Below are 22,308 nucleotides of genomic sequence, written 5' to 3'. Positions count from 1 at the left end.
TATGTTCCCGATGAGACACTGCTGATGCCAGATTTCCTGAGGAAGCTCGAGATCTGAATTGAAAGAATTGACATAGAACTTTTAGTGAAAGACTTTTGACTGAATGTGCGATACAGAATCTTTGTAAGTTATATACCTTTGTACAATTCCTCTTATAATGTGTTTTAGTTGGACTTAAGATTTAGATTAACAGTAACAAAAAGTATCATTAAGAGAAGCTATTGACATATTTGAAGTTGATATGAAGCTTGTAAAAGTACCTTAACAGAGAGGTAGCTAACCTCTTTGCAAGTAAACTAGGAGTAAAGTGAAAAGTGTAAGCAGAGAGTAAATAAGTTTTTGAGTTAAAGAGATTAATTAATGTTGAAGTAAAAAGGTTCTAATTTATGCTAAAGAATTATTATAGATGGATAGAGAAAGCAATCTCCCTAATGTTTAAATTCGTGTATATTTCATAGTAATGTAAATAAAAATGTATTTTGATTTTTTTGTTAAAGGAGTGCTGCCTGATTGTTTATTTTTACAACTGCACTGTTCCTAAATAAAACGGACTTGTGAGCGGGAAACTGAGATAGCTGAAGCATAAAGTTAAGTAAAATAATTGACCACGACTGTTTGTGTAAAGCTTTAAAGGAATTTGTGTTAGAGAGAGAAATCTACCGGCCGTATTATTGAGTTTTACGCTAATTAATGATATTAGTGGTGCAGTCTCAGTTAAATAAATTTTCTAGTATCTTAGGCATAAGACTCGTAGTGTGAAGGGTAGATAAACATAGTACATAATAATATGAGCAAGAAAGATTCAGAGAGAGAGAAAGCGCACACAGCTAATAAAGTATAAAGATAAATATTTTAAGAATAAGAGTATATAAGGTATAGAAAAAAAAATAAAGACACTTAAAAAAAAGAGAAATTAACAGCATATGATTACAATAGCGAAAAGACATTTTAAATAATAGCAACAAACAGCATTCGTTTATAGTGGGTACAAATGACCTGAGTGGTAGTATTAATCGGGTAGCAAAAGATTTAAGAACATTGTTAGATATCATGAAGAAAAGTGTCAAAGGGAAGATAGTGTGTGTGCTGCCCCGTTTTGACAATTATGAGTTAAGTAGATGAATGATATGATTGCAAGAATGTGCAAAAAAAAAAAAAAAAGGTCTGGAGTGTGTTTGAAGGCAAAAGACAGCTGTATGCAAGAGATGGGTTGCATCTGAACATGGAAGGTCAAAAGTGTTTGAAGAAGTCACTGTTTTCTGAACAAGTTGAAGTAATCAGAGAAAGTAAAACTGAAAAGGTTGAGTGTAAGAGGGAGAAACTTATGCAGTGAATGTATATTTGTTGATCCTTTTTCGTGGAATAATTTTTAACAATAGAGTGGATAAAAATCAGCATCGGATTACTGAAATTAGCAGAATGTATATCAGTTCTAAAGCTGGTACAAAAACTAAAGGAAATCTGCAATTTTTGTATACTAATGCCAGAAGCATTCGAAATAAGAGGGAAGAATTTCTGGCATTAGTTAGTGAAACTTAGCTGTCAGCAGATGTGGTTAATGGAATTGAATGTGATGAGTAGAGTATTTTCAGGGCAGATAGAGAAGATAGAATGTGGGAGGAATACTGTTGATGATAGCTGATGAGTTGCAGCCAAAGAAAGTAGTATATCAAGAGGATAGATGTGTGAATGATAGTTCATTTGAGGCGGTCTGGTGTGAAATAGTGACCACAGCAACAAAATATACCGTTGGTTGCTGATATAGGCCGGGGGGGGGTTAACGGGAGTGATATTGAATTCGTGTATCAGCAAATGAGTGTAGGGTGATTATGGCAGATTTTAATTATGGTGATATCAGTTGGAAGGAGGAAATATCATATAGCAAAAAGGAAATGGAATTCATACAATACAGTATGAATCATATAGGATAAAGTCATAGTATGAATCATAGTAATTAGCTCATTCTAAGAGATAATTACTTGAAACAGCACATAACTGAAGGAACTCGTGATGTGAGATCTGGTCATAGGTTCAGAGGACGTATGCATAAGGTGTCCTCATTACCTTCAATTAGTGAGAGTGATCACGAATTGGAAAAGATGATATGTGGTATTGACTTGGGAGGTTGCAAAATTTGTGGATTTTTCTCTTAAGAAGGGGTATATAACAGAACTACAGGTTAGATAATTACAACAAACTTTGGAGGAAGCTTACAGCAATCCCATGGCAGACCATATTGCAGGGGAAAGATGTTAGCAGTACATGGGATGAAATCAGCGGGTATCTGAGAAAGGCAATATTAGATTGTGTTCCCATGGTCAGGAAGACAAACAAGGTAGGTGTTAGACGGATGAGCAGTAGTATCAAGCTTGATCTGCAAAAAAAGAAAATGTTATGGAGAATTTACAAGGAGAAAGGTGATCAGTACACCAATGAACAGTGCAAGGCTCAAGCTAAGAAGGTTACCAGCATAGTAAGAAAAGCTAAATCAGATTATGAAAAGACCTTAGCCAAGGAGATCAAGGGTAATCACAAAGAGTTCTACTATGTGGCAAGTAAAAGGAAGAATGACTTTGGAAGGATAACCTTAGTGGGTGCCAATGGTATTGAGGTGACCAATTCAGATGTAATAGTAGAGTTACTGAGTGATCACTTTTCAAAAGTCTATCACCCAAGTGAGGATATCTCTGTAGCAATAACTAATGTGAGAATTGAAGTTAATCAATCAGAGGTACTTAGTATATTCCAAAATTTAAATGCAAACACTGCTGTAGGTTTAGATGGAATATCAGCTCAGGTGTTGCATGAACGTGCAAAGGAATTGTCAACACCTCTTACTTAGTTATTTGACTTAAGTTTGAACTCTGGTATGGTCCCCAGGGAGTGGAAGGAAGGCAAAGTGGTTCCTTTGTATGAAGGTGGCTCTAAGACTGCGGTAGTTAATTACAGACCAATCACTGTCTCAGGACTGGTGGTAAAAGTACTGGAAAAGTTGGTTAAGGACAGAATTCAAGAATGGCTGGATCAGAATATGATACTCTATAGGGGCCAACATGGTTTTGTTAAAGGTTGATCCTGCCTTAGCAATTTATTAACTTTTTATAATAGAATGACGTCTGAGTTGGACATGGGGAATGACTACACAGTGATACTTATGGATTTTGCTATGGCTTTTGACAGGATACCCCATGGAATACTGTTGTGCAAATTGGAGCAGATGGGGATGGATACTAAACTGGTGATATGGATAGGAGAATGGCTCACTGAAAGATACCAGAAAGTAGTGTATGGAGGAACAGAGTCCAGGATGAGGCAGGTGACCAGTGGTGTGGTTCTGTGCTTGGGTCGTTATTGTTTAATTTGTACATAAATGATATAGGAAATGGCTTGAAGGCAGACATTTGGTTGTTTGCTGATGATGCAAAGTTGGGTAGCACAATAAAAAATCAAGCTGATGTTGAGAGTTTGCAGGATGATTTAAATAAGCTGGCAAAATGTATGCATTTTGGGATTAAAAGATTACCAGATGTGTACCACATTGATGGAACAGTACTCCAAGAGATTGATGAGGCTAGGGATGTTGGTGGATAGGGAGATGAAGTTCAGAGGGCACATTGCTAAGGTGTCCAAGATCACACATAGGATTACTTGGTTATTGAAGAACACACTAACATCCAGAGATAGAGGTTATTATTCCCCTTTATAAGGCATTGATACGTCCACATTTGGATTGCTGTGTGCAAGTCTGGTCATCTGGATTCCTTGGAGATGAGAGGGTTCAGAGGAGAGTAACTAAGTTGGTAAGTGATGTAAAAAAAACGCTCCCTACATTGATAGATTGAGAGCTTGTGGATTGCAGAAGTTGGTTGATAGGTGGAAAAGAGGGGGATATGATAGAAACATTTAAATTACTAAAAGTTTTTTTACAAGATTGATGCAGGGAAAATATTTCAGCTGTGTGATAGTCATGGAAGAACAAGAGGTCATCCCTGGAAATTAAGGAAAAGTGTGGTTAACAAGGGTGTTGGAACTAGATTTTTTGCTTGGAGGGTGGTGAATGAGTGGAATGCATTCCCTGATTCAGTTGTGAGTTCATATGTAAATGAATTCAAGAAGAGGTATGATAGATATTGTTTTGATAGTTTGGGTCTCCAGCAATGAGTCTACTGACTCCATGTAGATAACTGTAATAATAACCAAGTGGAAAAACTTCCAACAGCTATCTCTAATCCAGAGTATTTAATAACGTGTGACACCTTTGAATGAAGCAAAATACCAGCTGCTTGTCATAAGCTGGAATTATTCCAAAATGGTTACAATTGGTCATTAAAACTAAAGATGATCCAACATTATTGCTTTTCTGAAAGAGCAAGTGTTCCTTTCAAAACTACTTATATCTGGATACGTCTGCAATGGTAGTATGTCTGTATGTGTATCAACAAAAGAGTTTATAATTATAGTATTATCATTCCTACATGTTCAGAGACTTATTTTTGGCAAACATACCTTTAAATTCAGTGTTGCAGTGTAGAGTATTAGAGAATCCAGATCTTCTTGAAGAGTATCTTGATATCCAAAAGGACGTGCTCTCAACTCATGGCCCAATTTTTTAATTTTGACACAAGTTTCTGTCAACCTTGCAGCCTGAAGAAAATACGTTTTTATGACTACAGCATATAGATGACTGAAACAGATATTGTACTTATTATTCATAAAATTACTATAAAAAAAAAAAAAAGCAACAAGGGCAACCAGCATGTTAAGGACAAATCTGATTATGAGAAATTAGCAAAGCAGGCAAAAGGAAATTCCAAAGAGTTATTTTCACATCTGACAGAAAAAAAGAAAAAGGATATGATAACTTTGTGAATGCTGATGATAGAGAATTGACAAAAGTAGAAAAAATAGTTAAATTACTGAGTGATCTCTTTGCAAGAGTGCATATCATCCAGGTGAAGTTAATTAGTGATATATGACAGGGTCCAATGTGAGAATGGTGATAGATGAAGTGAAGGTAGTTAGGATATTATGTAATCTCAATATGAATACAGTTCATCATAGAAATGGATGGGGATACCAGACCACACATTAAGAGAATGGACAGTACTCATAATAGGCTGTTTGTCTTACTCTGGCAAGGTCCCAAAGGAGCAGAAAGAGATCATAACAGTTCCATTATGTAAAGGAAGCTCCAAAACAGAGAAGCATATTATAGACCTATTGTATAGTAGTTAAAATACTGGAAAGCTTAGTTAAGGGCAAAATTCAGTAATAAGTGGCTATCAATAAGATATTCTGAAGAACAGAAATTTTGTGAATGGCAGGTCTTGCCTTAGTAATTTACTCACTTTCTATCATAAAGTGACAGCTGAGTTGGAAAATGGAAATAGCTACATGATGATGATGATATTGCTGGACTTTGCAAAAGCATATGAAAGGACACTGCATGGAACTTTATTATACAAAGTTTAGCAAACTGAGACGTATGATATGAAGCTAGTGACATAGATAAAAGGGTGGCTGACAGATTAAGGAAGTAGTACATGGCACAGGAGAATTCAGCAGAATGCAAACAAGCAGTATGTGCCAGAATTCAGTACTTGGGTTGTTAATTTGGTATACAGCAGAGTGTAAGTAACACTAGTATGCTGTAGGATACCATACTTGGACCACTACTCTGTATGTTAATGATATCAGAAATTATCTGAATAGGAACATCTAGTTGTTCATTCATTGATGATGCAAAACTACAGAGGGCAACAGTTAATAAAGGTAGTAATGATGTAAAGATCCTGCAGGATGCTTTAAACACTATGGGCAAAGGATAATGGTTAGAAGTGATGGAAAAAATTCAGAGTAACTAAGATGGTGAATGATTGAGAACAAGATACATGGAAAAGTGCCTATCAAACTTGAACAAAATTTTACTTGTCAATCAAATTTTGCAAATTTTGGTTGACAAGTAAAAAATCAAGGGGCATTATAGACATCAGTTAAAGGGATTTTATAAGGATTGATTTAGGAAATTTTTTTTTTTCAATACATGCAAGAAAGGGAAAGAACAAGGAGTCACTCCTTAAAGATGTGTAACAGTGTGGTAAATAAGTGGAATGGATTTTGAGAAGCAGTTGTGAGTGCTATGTTAGTGAATGAGTTTAAGAAGTATGACAGATATAGTGTGAATAATGGTTATGTGGGACCCTGGGACAAGTCTTTCGGTTCAAAGGATATTCCTATATAATATAATAATAATGAAATAAAATATAATTACAGTTATAAAAAATAAACTTGGTCATCTGGATGGACCAAGTCTTCATTTAAATGCAATGCACAAAGTTCAAAGCTAATTTTTAAACTTAAAGTAATGAATACTATTTCATTGAATGAAATAAAAGTATCCTATTGTTTTTTAAACAATTGTGGTAGTTTCATTGATAATATTATAAACTTTAGGAAAAAAGTATGGAAGTTATTGGCTTAAGTGGCAGTATTAAAAATCCAGTAATAATAAAAGTAACAGTTATATAGTCATCAAGAGAGAGAGACCTGTTTACAATTCACAGTATTGAAACATGTATTGTGCATATTGTCAAGTGAATTTTTATAACTAGCATTGCTTTCTCCTACAAAACCTAGACAATTTTTATCTTATTCCATATAATATGATGCTTATCTATTGCATGGAAAGGGGCCTCACTTGTGAGCCCCCCCCCCACCAGCATATACATCTTTTGTAATTAAAATGAAAAGCCAAATGACTAGTTTTCTGGCAACTTAATAGTTATTAAAGGGATAAAAATCCTATGTTTTTATATAGCCAGTAAGTGAAACTCAAGATCGAGAACTACGATCTATGAGTTTCAATGCCGAAAAACTATCGGCAAAGGCAATTCGAAGCAAAGGTGGAGCAAGCTCCCTCACTATGTAAGTTCTTTTCACTAAGCTTTGATATCTTCCAGGTCTACCTACTCACTGATGAGACCTCAAAAAAGGTTGAAACCGGTCTGGGTAGTGACCTCTCCTCATAATGTAATGACAGTATTACATCTCCTAGGAGCTGTGTTTTACATTATGAGAGAATATCAAGAATAGTGAGGGAGCTTGCTCCACCTTTGCTTCGAATTGCCTTCGCCGATAGTTTTTCGGCATTGAAACTCATAGATCTCGATCAGTTGTGAATCGTAGTTCTCGATCTTGAGTTTCACTTACTGGCTATATAAAAACATAGGATTTTTATCCCTTTAATATACATCTTTTCTATGTTATTTTTTTCCAACTGGTTGGTTTGGCCAACATACTAATATTAACATATATAGTTTATTTTCCATACTCTCACTTTTCCGAAAGGTAAGTACAGAGGTTCTAGTTAACTGAAAATGCATATGATCTTGTGCAATGGCTAAAATGTTACTTTTTAAGATGTGCTTCATTCTCTCTCATTTCTGGGTGTGCATGTGTGTGAAAGAGTAATTGCACTTTTATGGTTGTAGTTTTCCTGCTGATTATTTTCAAGTACTGGTTCCTCTTAACACACTGCCACTTTTTTAAATCTAACCCCCCCCCCACACACACACATACAAGAGACTGCAAAACCTATAGCATACTAGTTCGACAAATATAGATAAGTGGTTTAAGAAAATAAATAAAAGAGGACATCACAAAATTATTTATTTTTAAACAACTGGCAGTGTAGCTCTTGTGGATAACAGCATAAGAAAAACTGTTCATGTTAAGCATATAGTTACTCTCATGGGAGTAACTACATGAAAGAGGCACAAACAGAAATAAAACATAAGTGTGGAAAGTTTTTTTTTTTTTTTTTACATATTAAATTAAACTTGCCAAGAAATTATATTCTTGTTTAATCATTTATTCAAGTGCAAGCAAACAACGTTTGTATGTGAAATATCTTCATGACTAGGCTTGTATATAGAGGCTGATGACCCCGCATCAATTTCTTTAGTATCCAAAATCCATAATGCATCTTTTCCTACATGTATAATGCTGTCCAGAGTATTTTAATAGTCAGGTGATGCACCTTTTGCTACTTATTTATGAGAAAAATGTAACTTCTGTATTAATTCAACCTTGGTATCTCTTTCCCCATCTAGCGTTCACTAATGAGACCTCAAAGGTTGAAACCAGTCTGAGTAGTAGTGACCCTTTGCATTATGGGATGCAAATGCAATTGATGTGAAGTTATCAGCCTAGTTGTGAAGATACTTCATGCACAAACTGTTTGCTTCACTTGAATCAAGGATTAAACAAGAATATAATTTATTGGAAAGTTTAAGAACATATAGGATGCCCATAAGTTACGAAGGGGTTTAAAATGTGAATAACATTTTTGAATATTAATTTTTTTTCGTTATTTTTTTTAAGTACTCTATGGAACATTTAGAAAATTAATCAGGCAAAATTTCCAAATGTTCCATAGAGCGCATAACATCATTATGTAATGCCATTAGCCCATCAATATATGGCAGTTTTAAGACACGTGAAGTATTAAATCATCATGGTTGGATGTCAACACGACCACATATGAAAGTTTCAAGAAATGCATACAATGGAAGTCCGAGCCTTTATAAGCCAAACTCCTTTTTATAAGGAGTTCGTCTTAGGGTTCTCAACCTTCTCTTACCTGAGTCCACTGCCATGTGAGGTCAGTAATTGAAAGAGAAGCATCGTAGATCTTAGAGTTCTCAATCTTCTACCACGAGAAGTACTGTGGATTGCTGGAACCTCTCACTAGGAAAGAGCTGCACACTGCCGGCATGTTAAGGGTCCTAGAGGGCATAGTATAATTAACTCGGACAAAGAAGAAATTTGGCAGATCAAGAAGGAGCCATGTGGGAAAAAGATTCATGTAAAAGACAGTGCTGAACGAGAATTATAAGTACTTATATATGTGATATTTCCAAGCAACAATGCACATCAAGTGTGTCTGTTTATAGGTACAACAAGATTGTGTAAGTTGATACTGAAATGAGCTCACTCAAGGCATCTTAATCTCAGCTGTGTATAAGTAATTTTTGTAAGAGTAAGAAGAATATTGTACTAGATAACATAAATTAATATTGAATTAAGCTTACTCAAGGTATGCTTTTTCAATCTGTGTATGTATGACTACCAGGATATTCTAGATTGTGATTTAACTTTAAGGGAAAACACACACAGATCTAAGTCTGAATCAGGAGGATTTGAAATTAACAAAGAATTGTAATGCAATTTTGTGTGTGTAAATGTGGATCAGACTGTGTAAATAATCCTTTTTGATTAAATTAAATGGTTTGTGAACAACACATTGGACTGATTCTGTCAATGCACTATCTCAAAAATTTTAAACCTGCATAAGATTAAGTGATCAATAATCAAGTCATGACTAAAGGTAAAGATTAACATAAGTAGGGAATAAAAACAATATCTGCTTTCTTTAGTTAAAAAAAAATCTTATAATCTCGCATTCAATATATGGTCTAACTGGTGCAGTTGAAAAACAAATTTGTTAGATTATGAGAGTGATAACATAAGATACAGTAGAAATAAACGGCAGCAGTTGACCATTCACAACATTTCGCGAAGTTTAAATAAAGGAGGAGGACAACAACAACAAAAAAAGCAGGGTCGAGAAATACACCCGAACGTAATAGCACTGCTTGTGTACGATGTGGTGTGGCATTGTCATCCATAAAAATGAATTCTTCACCCATGGGAACCATGAGACAATCAAACATGATGTTGAAGAACTTTGTTGCAATATTGTTCACCAGTAATAGTACCTTTTTTCCAGCATTTGTAGCTCGGTGCATCCATTAAGCATAATGCCATGACCTCAGCACCACCGTATCTATCCCCTTTCAAGAACATTCTTACGTTGATAAGCAGTACCATTTTCACGGTAGACCAAGTGTCATATAGAATTAGAGGAAAGAATAAAATGACTGATCTGTAAAAATTACATTAGCACCACACCACTGAAAACATGTTCTATGATGAGCTCTGGATTAAAGGATGCAGACCATAGGCCTATTTATTGCAGATGTCTTGCCACAGTTTGTTGAGATATCCACATACTTGTACTTGAATGGAGCAGACTTGCAAGTTGACCTGCTGTGGCACATCGATTACGTTTTGATATTAGCATCAAAAATTTGTCTTGATGCTCTGTGGTAGAGTGAAAGGACCTCTTAGAAAATATCTGAGATGTTACAAAATATCCAAGCTTGCAACTTTATTCCTTCACAAAAAAAGCTTCCTTCTCACGATTTGCTTAGCACAGCTTTTTGTCATATCTTGTTGAGTGCTACCATGTGACTCCTTTGCACACTATTCGAAAATCTGAATGTGTCCCCATACTTGAAACTGTCAGTTATACAAATTGCCACAAGCTGATTCATCTACATTTGCAGTTGTAATCTTCAGAAATATTAGGTTTTGGACACCAGTGTATTTGGATAATAAAAATGTCCAGCACCATACATTCACTCTAAGAGTGAAAAAACTTCAAAACAGTTGAACTGTGGAATACAACAGAATCCACAACCACTAAGGGATTACACAATAAAACTAAATCCCACTACTACCAATATAGAAATCACAGGGTTTACATTATGATTTTAGAGAAAACCGACAAACCAAGTATTACAAGTATTTTTGCAATTTTTTAAAAGGGAACACTATAGAGTTTAAATTAAGGATTTCAGACATAGAATTTATATATGTGAAATTCAAGTTCTCAAAAAAAAGTGTAAATTATACTGTAAGGCTTGCAGGAATTTGAGTCACGTGAATTCATAGATATACATGCGTGCAGTACTTCATCTTATGACTAGCAAAGCCATCTATCAAGTGCCACTTTGTGAACGTAATATATGGGTCAAAGATAGAGCTGAACAGTTTATTTGGCACAGGTAAGATATTAAATGTAGGATATTATGGATTCAGCAATATTTTAGAGCTAAATACAAAAAAGAAAGTTAAAGGTTTCAAAAATTTAGTAGACAGCTTCTGAGAATATAATCTTCAGGATCAGGATTACCTTGGTTTCTATACCAATTGAAAGACCTAGATTCCAAAGGTTATATTTTCATAACCTGTCTGGAAGTTTCTGAAACTTACCAGAGAGCATGTGGGTAATAACTGTGATGTGCAAAGCACAGAAAGCTTTAATGAACATGAGTAGGAAGGCATGTGAATGAAGATTATTAAGGGAGAAGTCACTACCATAAAGCATATGTTCACCAATCTATCCTCACACATTTGTGATAACACCACCCCAAAAAAGTATTATTGAGTCCACTACAGTTCTCTACAAGAAGTATGGGTAGAGGCAGTTGCAATATAAGATGATCAAAAGTGGAAATAACCAAGTGGAAAAATTTCCATTATAAATTAAAGATACCAAGAAATTATATACTTGGTTTAATCCATTATCCAAGTGTAAGCAAACAAAGTTTGCGGCTTAAATATCTTTCAAGACTGGGGCAACTCATGGCAAAGGTGGTATAACTTCACATCACTTGCATTAGTATCCCATAATGCAAAGAACATCTCCTTGCAGACATGTATAATGCTATGCATTAAGGGAAGGGTCACTGCCCAGACTGGTTTCAACCTTTATTGAGGTCTCATCAGTATGACACCTTTTGGCAACTCATATAGGAAAATATGACTTCTCCATTACTTCCATCTTAGTATCACCACCTCTGGCTCCCAATAAAATCTAAAACAGGTCTGGGCAGTGACCCTTCCTTTAATGCACAGCATTATGCATGTCTTCAAGGATATGTGCTTTGCATTATGGAATACTAAGGCAAGTGATAAGAAGTTATATCACCTTTGCCACAAGTTGCCCTAGTACTGAAAGATACTTCAGGTGCAAACTTTGTTTGCGTACACTTGGATAATGGATTAAACAAGTATATAATTTCTTGGTATCCTTAATTTATAATATAATATAACCAAGTGAAAAACTTTCACCTATCTATTTCAACTAATCCAGAGCAATTTAAATAATGCCAGCCTAGCTGGCTGAGTGGTTAGTGTATCCACTCTCTGGCCAAGAGGCTATGGGTTCTGTTAATTTCTGAATGGACAGAAGGGAGCATCCTAGATGTTTCAGTTGCAACAAGATTGGGCACATCGCTCGCAACTGTTTTAGTAACAGGAGACCCTCCATGAGAATTAATAGAAATGAGTCGAGGTTTGGGCACACTCCTCATAAATATGAAGATAAACCATGGAGGAGAGAACAAAGGAATCATGAACAACAAGGAAAGTCGAAAATGATAATTAAGAGTAAGATAAAAGGATTGCTTTGTGATGTATTGTTAGATACGGGTTCCCAGACCTCTGTCATAACAGGAGATTATTTTCAAGAAATAAAATCCCGTGTATGGCGAGGCATTTCTAATTTAAGGAGATCGATTAGATTATCGGGGTTATTGACATCCAATGTTTATGCGACCAAGAAGGTTAGATTAAAGTTATACTTACCTGAGTTTAATATGTGTGTTTGGCAAGAGTTATTGGTCCTCCCCAGGACATCTCGCCCACACGTTGAGATAATTTTAGAAACTAACTTCCTAGAGAGATACAAGTTCTCATATGACTCTTTCAGAAATGAAATGTTCCTAATGGGAAATAAACGGTTTGGTAGAGGAAACCATAAAAGTAGAAATAGAAATGAGAAATCTCATGAAGAAAGAATGCAGAAGAAAAGTAATGTCGCATCAACAGATACAGTTAACGAAGTGTCTCAAAATAAACAGATTGATTCTGCGATAGCTTCACCTTCTGAAATGAATGATCAATCTGAGACTTATCACACATCTAGCGTTAAGTTAGTAATTGACCAAGATGAAACAGAAGAAAAATTAAGGGAGGGTAGTCCGAGAACAATCGGAGTAAACTACATTAAAAAGATTAATAGATATAGAAGTTCCTATAACAGACCGAGATGGAACAGGCCCAGAAAACAGGAAGTTGATGTACAAACTCAGCGGCAGTTTAATTATGCACACTTCCTCTGTTTTCTTTTTATGCTTAGAAAAGCTATAAGTGGTTTGCTATATTGGAATTTAGCACTTGCTACAAAGGCTGTACACTTACTAACAGATTGTGCAAGCTTTATGAACCAATTAATGGAGAATTCATTAGGTCCAAAACACTAAAAGATCACAGTGTAATAATATGAACAAAGCAAAGAGTGAAACAAGGTACAACTTAGGTCCAAGAGAAATTCAAAAGGAAGAATGCCTAAGTGGTGATGAGACAGAATTTTGTTCAAACAAGATGCTACCTGAGACCCAAGTGAAAGTAGACTAACCCCCCCCCCCCCCAAGAGATTATTTGGGAGTGACCTAACAAAAAAAAAAAAAATTTTTTTTGTGGAAGGATAAGCCTTTGTTAAATTCTGAACAAAAGGAAATTTAATCCATAAATTTTTCATTCAGATTTAACAAGCAACAACATTCCTGGAGCTAATATTTGTATATCAGAAAATATGAGACTGATTGTAAACTATCAACAAGTTTGTAAATTAAGTAATATTCTCTATACAATATGTTATAGCTATTCATTGTAAAGTTTCTAGAAGTTAAAACTATGTGAACTTTGTATAAATATTTGTATCATGAAGAGAATAAGATAATCGGATTAAGAAGTGAAGGTCTGAAGCAAAACATGTGCATCAGAGAGGAATTGAGAGCAGAAGTTTCCCACAGAGCTGCTAGGGAGGCGGCAGCACTAGGTGCAAGGGAGAAGTGAGGTGTCATGAGCAAAGGAGAAAGAACGTGATGTAGGAAGGTAAACATCGCACCAGTGATATGTAGAGCGTGGCGGCGCTGGCTTGGGGCTTTTTTCCCCTTCGTTCGACTGGTCATCAAGTTCGGGAGATCCCTCAGATGTTGTAGGAGCACACAGAAATATCTCTAGGTAGCCAATCGGTCAAGCAGTACTTCAGCAAGCACAGATTCCAATCCTGCAGAAGGTCCAGCGCAGATTGACAAGTCGTGCTGAGCCTGCCGGTCGATTCTCTTAGATGACATCAAATAGGCGCATAGCCAGTGAGACAGAGGTACTACCGAGACAAGTGTAGAGAAGGCCAAGTAATTTCACAATCCCTGGTAAAGTAAACTTTTTTTCTGTTAAGTTATTCATGTTCTATTAACAAAAGGACTTTAGGGCTTATGCAAAATGAGAAAGGGGGACATCATGTTCTAGGAAAAAAGGATTGTGTATGAATATGTTTTTATCATAAAGTGCTCTCAATCTGTTATTACAATAACCTTTAGGAATGTTGATTACTGAGTGAATGTTTAGCCAATAATAGAAGCTCTAATCTATATTCATGTTGAAGATGTTAAGAGAGGTTACATCATTTAATTAATTAAGCTTATTCTCAAGATAGTTGTGATTCTATGCCAGTATTTGACTGTACCTGTAAATTACTTGATTTGATGATTAAATGTCTTTCTTTTATGTTAATCTAAAGACTTTGAATTTATTCCTATTGCACCGCTCATAAAAATAGAACTAAGGCGGGAGATAAAACATAAGGGTGGCTAGACTGCAATAGAAATTAAGTTGTTTTATGAATTAAATACTCAACAAAATTACATAGGAGTTATATAATAGTGTACTATTCTGAGTGCAAATTCCCCGATTTTGAGTTGTTCTCTGGTCTAGGATTTAGGGTGGCGCAGCATAATATAAATTTTCTCTAAATCCAAAAAGGGATTAGCACCAGGAATAAAACAAAGGAATTGGCGCTATCCAACAGCAATCCCTTTGTCTTCCTTATTTTGAACACTATTGTTAAATTAAATGGCGACCTAGAATTGAAATGCAACTGCAAAACAATACGAAAGCTAATTATAAACAAGTAGAGAAATATACAAAATTAAGATAAAGAAAATATTATTCGAAAAATTACAGTTCGAATCCTGCCGTGGGCATGGATGTTTGTGATTTTCTAAAATACTGTGATTTTGTGAAAATACTAGTGGTGGTGGTAGATAGTAGATGTAGTTGGCGTCTTGAGTGGTGGAGACAGGGTTGTAGAGTAGATGTCCTCCCTCGATGAGTCTTTGGATTCCCTGGAGGTTGTCAAATAATAATGTGTAATATTTTTTGGCTACTTGTATATGAAAATATGACTTCTGCATTACTTCGACCGTAGTATCACCTCTGGGTCTGGCTCCCACTGATGAGACCTCAATGGTCAAAACCGGTCTGAGTAGTGACTCTTCCCGTCATGCATAGTATTATACATGTCCGTAAGGATAAGTGCCTTGCATTATGGGATACTAAGGCAAGAGATGTGAAGTCATTAGCTTCTATATACAAGTTGCCCCAGTCCTGAAAATACTTCAGGTGCAAACTTTGTTTGCTTACACTTGGATAAAGGATTAAACCAAGTATATAATTTCTTGGTATCTTTAATTTGTGTTAATGCAGAACCTGGCAGTAAATAAATCGAATTTACAATAATAAAAAAAATCCCACCAAGAAGCAGATGACCAGTTTGCTAAGTAGTGTTTGCATGAAAATGGAATATGGCTATCCACAAGAATAGCAAATCCTCCATGAGAAGGGTGATCTTCAGTTCAGTCTTTATGAATAATAGTGAAATGCCTTAAAGTAGGGTACTTACTAGGTTTTAAATGTCACTTGCAACCAGAAACAGTTTATGTTTCTGCAGAAGAGCCATGGTATCACTGATATTTTGATAATTCCTAACAGTTCCACTGAAAGAATTCCCCCAATTCTTTTGGCTTATTAAACTTATCTGATTTATGACAGGTTTTCACTTATCTTTTCTGTCATTTGATTTTGAGAAACATGAATGGTTAGTATCTGTCTCCTCTTTTCTGAAAAATATTTAATGCATTATTGATATGCCATAGTTAGCCCTTACGTTTACTTTCAGTTCAATTGATATAAAAATATCTTTTTTTTTCTGTGGAAGTGTCTGGCTGATTTTTCTTTGTGTGGTGCTTTTTTGACAAGTGAGTTCTCATTTAGTGGGATCATTTTAGGAATGTTTCAGGAATGAGACAATTAATGAACTAATGATTTTTTCACAGAACAGCCTGTTTGCTGTTTTTTGAAAAAAGAATTAATGAACATCAATATTATATCGAATACATGAAACCTCAAAAGTTTGATTTGGCACAACATAGTATTGACAATAAACACAGTATCTAGTGGGATGAAGCTAGTTTTCTCCATAGAAGCAGTTTCAAATTTTAAATATGAACGCCTTTTCAAAGAAAGTTGCAAAGCCCTTTTGCATCGGTTATGGGAGATTCTCATTTTATGTAACCATCAAAAATAGTTTTAATATTTATTAATATATTAATTTCTAGCATGTGACAACCATTTTTAATTGGTAAACCAATTGTTGTATGTACCTTGTATTTGTGTTTCTATGCACTGATTTTGTACTGTTATTCTCAGTATGAATCTGTAATTAAAATTAATTATTGTGGTTATCATGTAATTTGTTTAACTATCATAGTTTTTTTTTCAAAAAATGATTCAGTATCATTTGTTTCTTCTGTATTGTGAAAAAATGTATTTCTTTCAATAATTACCAAGAAAAATGCCTAGTTCTTTTATCATAATCATATATGAAATAAAAAATAAAAGCTGATGTGAAATTTACCTGGATAACAGGAAATGCTATAAGAAACACCCATAAGAGAATTGTCAATACTGAAGGCAAAGCAGACCAACGCTGGAATACTTCATTACTATAGAGAAATCCAACAGTTCCTGCAATAAAAAAAAAAAAAATAAAATAAACTGAATACAGTCAACCTCCACTATGACAATATTATCACAAACTACCTCTTAGCTATAATACTATGCACAAAGAAATTCAAACTATTTATATGGGAGATTCTCATTTTATGTAACCATCAAAAATTGGTTACCGTATCAATACATAAGGGTTTGTTATAGTGAGAGTCAATAGTGATCATCAGTATATTAAGTTTACCATAATTTCATATCAGAACAGAAGCAACAAATGAATGTTTAACATTATCTTGTTTTTTTTTTTTTTTTTTTTTTTTCATTATTTTAAGAGCACAGCTTTTTAATTAGCTGTTATTCACCAAGAGTTATGCCACTAGAAATGTCTTAGAGGAGTGGAATGTGACATTGAATTACTGACTAGTTTTTGTTTCTGGAGTGGTGGTCAAGTTTTAGAGATATTAGTTAGGTCTCATGTAAAAATATCTAAATTAAATTTCTCAATTCAGACAATACCCCACATCTGAATGCAAATATAATCAGAACCAATTCTAATTATACAAGCATTAGCAAGATGAACTTTTAGTTTATTCTCCTCCTATATTTCTATTATATTACCTTTTAAGTTCGAACTTTACAAAAACAAATATATATAAATAAATATTAGGGACACTTCCCATTCTCACTTTGCATATAAACTCTGTCATAGAAGTTTCCCATGCTTCATCTCTGGTTGCTGAATGACACACAATTTCTCCATTAATGAGATAAAATAAAGAAAATAATACATGGATTTTCTGATTTCATAATAGAAAAAAAAAAAAACAGCAAAGTTCAGTAGATAATGGAGCTACCCTGTATCTCTAACCAGAGGCTAAGTTAAAAGACTATAATAAATTTTTTATTAATGCTGACAAGTAATTTAAAAGACATACCTGGTATTCCATATATTTTTGGAATGTGAAAATAACAAAATATTTGGAGTTAAACTTGATTGTGCTGAGAACATGTAAGAGAGTAGTGTTAATAATGATGCAAAAATAAAACCAGTAAACAAGGAAAATGGTAAATGAAAGAAAATGTATTTGTAATAATTTGTTTTTGCAATTTCAATTAAAAGGTATCAAATTACAGATGAAAGAACAATGATCAGGATAAGATTGAATACTACGTGAAAAAGGATAGAACTATATTTTTTTAACTGCATTCTATTTCTGTAGATAACTTTTTATAGTGTGTGTGTGTGTATCCATGTTAAAAAGGTCCAAAGACCTACGACATGTTAGAAGAAAGGAATTGATGTGCTTTTTTGAAGAGCTAGGGGTTGTAATCACTGAACTGTATATCAGTAAGACCAGCAGTTATTCATATTCATACGATGAAGTGGATGATTGTACTGGCCAGTTCAGTGGAGCAGCATCTATGGAAATACCTAGAAAAGGTATAATGCAGCAACCAAGCTCTATAATAAACCAAATGGAGGGAACCAGTGAAAGAGAGAGAGGAAGGAAGTTCTATTAAGTTAATACATTTCTTCTGAATACAATCAAGAATTCTGAGGGAGGGTTTAGGTCTGCAATATCCCATATGTAAAAACAGTATTCTAAGGTCAAACACATTTGAGATTTATACGAAGTCAGGAGTTGAGCAGAAGAGAAATACTGTATTATTTAGAATAAAAAAGAACAGGACCAAGCTGACTATGGACATGTTTGTGCCATGATAGGTTAGATGTGAAAGTCAACCCAAAAAGAGAGAACTAATCCTGTTAGCCAGCAAAATATTGTAAGAAGTGAATGAGAGTGCTGTCCAGTCTTTCTTCTGGTAAACGAGACAAGATTGTTTTGATGGCATTAAACCTTACTACATTATCCTCACTCACACTTCAGAATGGCAAGGAGATCAATGTTTAAGTCACTGGTTACAGAGTATCTTGAAGTCTAAATCGCCTAGGCACTACAAATTTTCCAGAATGAAAGAGGAGAGTGGAGAGTACCATTATCAACAAAGCTATGAATAGGATGTCAGCGAGAGAGACTATCGCTGATGTATAAGAGGAAGAGTGTATGTAAATAATTTTGGTTATTACATGAGAGCAAATGCTATGATCATAAGATTGGAAGCAATAATAATCAGACCATGAAAACAAATAATAAAAATCTCAAGTCATCCCAATTGCACTGCTGTAGTGCCATGGGATACAAGGATATGACTAAGAGACAGATCTGTGGAAATGGACAAGGTTATGTTCAGACTTGCAAAGATTAGAGCTAATATCAGTGGTGTATTTGGAGGAATTTCTGGTTAAGAATGTTTCTATGTTCTTCACTTTTCTGAAAAAAGAAAACTGAATAATTGCGAAGAAATCATCTTTCATTCCAAAACGTTGCTGCACAATAATATATGAAATGTTTTAGTTAGGCCACTGATTTGTGGATAGGTGTCATTACTCACACTTTCTCCTGGAGAAACAATGTTTGAATTTAGTAATACACACAAAAATATACTGCTTCGAAAGAAGCCATGTAATGAGTCTCATGTTTGTAGCCAGTATAAATTGGAGCAATATGATGCTCTCAAGTCAGTGCAACTGTGTCTGGGTGAAATGGCTGTGGAAACTGACAGAGTTTGAAAGAGACATTGTGATAGGATGCCATATTATATGCCTATCTATTTGACAAAATTGGGCCATCCCAGGACTGTAAATTATCCAAGAATTTACAGTCGTGATGTGATAATGGTTTTTTAAGTATCTGAAAGCCATATATATTTTAAATAATACTACAGGTTTTGTTACTCTAGTCAAGACTTTTTTTTGTATTACTCTTAAAAAAAAATACATAACCTTTAATCTTTCAGCCATTATTCATGGAGGAAAACCAAAATGTTCAAAACATTCTTGTAAGCTTAGTGGAACCTTTAATCAAAAGCTTTTAAGTAAAAGGAAATACAAAGAATCTTTGTCAATAAGTTTAAGTAATGCATACTCAATGAAGACACTCACTCAAGACTTGTGATTAATAGTTCCACAACTATTGATCACTTCTAGAGTTTACTTTGGCAATGTGGTTAACTCGTTTATGCTAAAAAATGTGGAGTTTCTCAGCACAAATGAGTTTGCCTAAATGGTAATAAATGGGTATTTTATTATCCTTTTATGTTACAGTACTTAAATATCAAACTATATTCACCATATGATTGTATATAAAACTGTGCATATTTGACACAATACCTGCAAGAGCTTGACAGCCGAGGCATAAAATTAATAAACACACTCCAACAGAAAGTTCATTGTTCAAATAACGAACAAATTTTCTTGATTCTTGTATTTCCTGAAATTGTACAATAAATAAAATAAAAATTAGCAGAACAAAAAGTATATTTTGAATAAATAATAAAATGCAATATACTGAAAAAAATAGCCTGAAATTTCATTTCATTTCATAAAAATTTCTATTTTATTCAGATGGCAGTGAAAATGATTAATAGAAAGGATAACACATATCCATTGGAATTTCATAGGCAAGAAACACTCCCTTTGACCCTTGAAAAGGTTTGAAAGGGATAAATTTAATAAGAATAAAACCTTTAGCATGAGTTACCTACTGAACAATTAAAAGATAGAGGCTGTGCTCAGAGCCTCATTAATTTTTTTTAAAATCAATACTTCTGATTCGTGATTTCAGTACCCTGACCTGATCTGCTATCAAGCCTAAGGGCTTCAACTTGGAATTAAAAATTATTAAATAATTATATTGAAGAATCTATATTCTCAGGTCTGAACATTGAACTGGACAATGAAGCACGACACATAACAAAAAGAAACAAAATTTACCACAGATGAAGTCATATCTGCAGCTGAGAACTGGTTTGTGGGAAAGACTTTTTTCTCAGAGGATTGCAAATGATGCAGCAGCATTGTAACAAGTGTATAACACTTCATGGGAATTGTAGAATAATGTGGAAGTTACATGGTTCTACTTCAATTCCTTCATGGTGATTATCACAACTCTTCAGCACACCTTGTATTTATCTAATAAACAGACTGTGGGTGAATTCTGCTGTGCCATGTTTATGAACATGATTTACATCACCTGATGTGAAGACTGCTACAACTACCCTGCTTACCCAGAAGCCTAAAACGGGCTGACTAACATATTCAGTACATTGCGGATACGCTGGACAAAGGAATGACTCACGTCCCAAACAGGATAGAGTGAGATTTCATCATGTTATACAGTTTAAAACTTATAAATTGTTTATTTCTTGATTTTGGGACCGGATACATAAATACAACCGGAGATTTTGGACTGGGAAAATACAACATGAAAAGTGCATAAGATTCCCATAATATATAAAATGCTCATGAGAGTCTCTCCCCCTTGACACATTCCTTAATATACCTGATAATGAGTATCCATTATTAACTGTCCACAACATCAATCTATTCAAATCTTATAAGACTATCAATCAACCTTATTTACTATTTCCCTTAGCCAAGCATCACAGCAGGAAAATGAATATTTCCTTTTTAACCATCTCTAATATCATTACAGTAGTCCTCCCTTTTAATGGTTTCAGTTATCTGCGGCAAATCCCCGGTCCAAAAATCCAGAAATAAACAATTTATAAGTTTTAAACTGTATAACATGATGAAATCTCACTCTATCCTGTTTGGGACGTGAGTCATTCCTTTGTCCAGCGTATCCACAATGTACTGAATATGTTAGTCAGCCCGTTTTAGTCTTCTGGTGTAGCAGTCTTCACATCAGGTGATGTAAATCATGTTCATAAGCATGGCACAGCAGAATTCACCCACAATCTGTTTATTAGATACATACAAGGTGTGCTGAAGAGTTGTGTAATCACCATGAAGGAATTGAAGTAGAACCATGTAACTTCCACATTATTCTACAATTCCCATGAAGTGTTATACACTTGTTACAATGCTGCTTCACCATTTGCAATCCTCTGAGAAAAAAAGTCTTTCCCACAAACCAGTCCTCAGCTGCAGATATGACTTCATCTGTGGTAAATTTTGTTTCTTTAAATTTGGAAATAGTCAGATGGGGCAAGGACTGGCAAATAGGATGGGTGAAGCAGACATTGAAAGCCCAAGTTCTGTATTGTGTGTTGGGTTTCGTAAGCAGGTGCGTTGTCCTGCAAAAAAAAAAAAAAAAAGCAACACACCTCTGGTCAGGTTTTGCAGGAAACTGAGCAGAGGGGTGTTTTTCCTTCAGTATCTCCTTCAATTCCTGCAGAGATGTTAGATAAAAATGCTGCTGTAATAGTTTCACCTTTTTTTTTGAGGTACTTGGTAAGAATTACACTATATCCCAAAAGACAATGGCAAGAACCTTCCCTGCTAACTTTTGGATTCTTTGGCTGTGGAGAATCTTTGTGTCTCCACTCCATAGACTATTGTGTGGTCTCTGAGTCATAGTGAAGAGCCACGTTTCATAAAAGGTCACAATACGAGACAAAATATTTGCACTTGATTTTTCGAAATGACTCAAACTCCCTTGAGATGATGGCAGGCATTCTCTC

At 34.8% G+C, this 22,308-nt stretch overlaps 1 protein-coding gene across 3 annotated transcripts in view; it reads right to left on the bottom strand.

Moving 5' to 3' along the window:
* The window catches only part of GrlHz (Gustatory receptor-like Holozoa), a 253,757-nt gene that overhangs the window by 13,452 nt on the left and 217,997 nt on the right, over positions 1-22,308 (bottom strand). For all 3 annotated transcript variants that reach the window (XM_090401540.1, XM_090401539.1, XM_090401538.1), the window contains exons 9-11: positions 19,994-20,093; positions 16,670-16,779; positions 4,507-4,644 (exon numbers count right to left, since the gene is read on the bottom strand). In XM_090401540.1, coding sequence (XP_090257666.1) covers positions 4,507-4,644; positions 16,670-16,779; positions 19,994-20,093 — 348 coding nt within the window. The remainder of the gene's footprint in view (positions 1-4,506; positions 4,645-16,669; positions 16,780-19,993; positions 20,094-22,308) is intronic.

Source organism: Typopeltis vanoorti, chromosome 12 (genome assembly GCF_054136105.1).
Source record: "Typopeltis vanoorti isolate ZY-2024b chromosome 12, IOZ_Tvanoo_1.0, whole genome shotgun sequence".
Classification (NCBI taxonomy): domain Eukaryota; kingdom Metazoa; phylum Arthropoda; class Arachnida; order Uropygi; family Thelyphonidae; genus Typopeltis; species Typopeltis vanoorti.
Note: the sequence above shows the minus strand (reverse complement) of the source record. Positions and strands in the feature narration are given on the sequence as shown.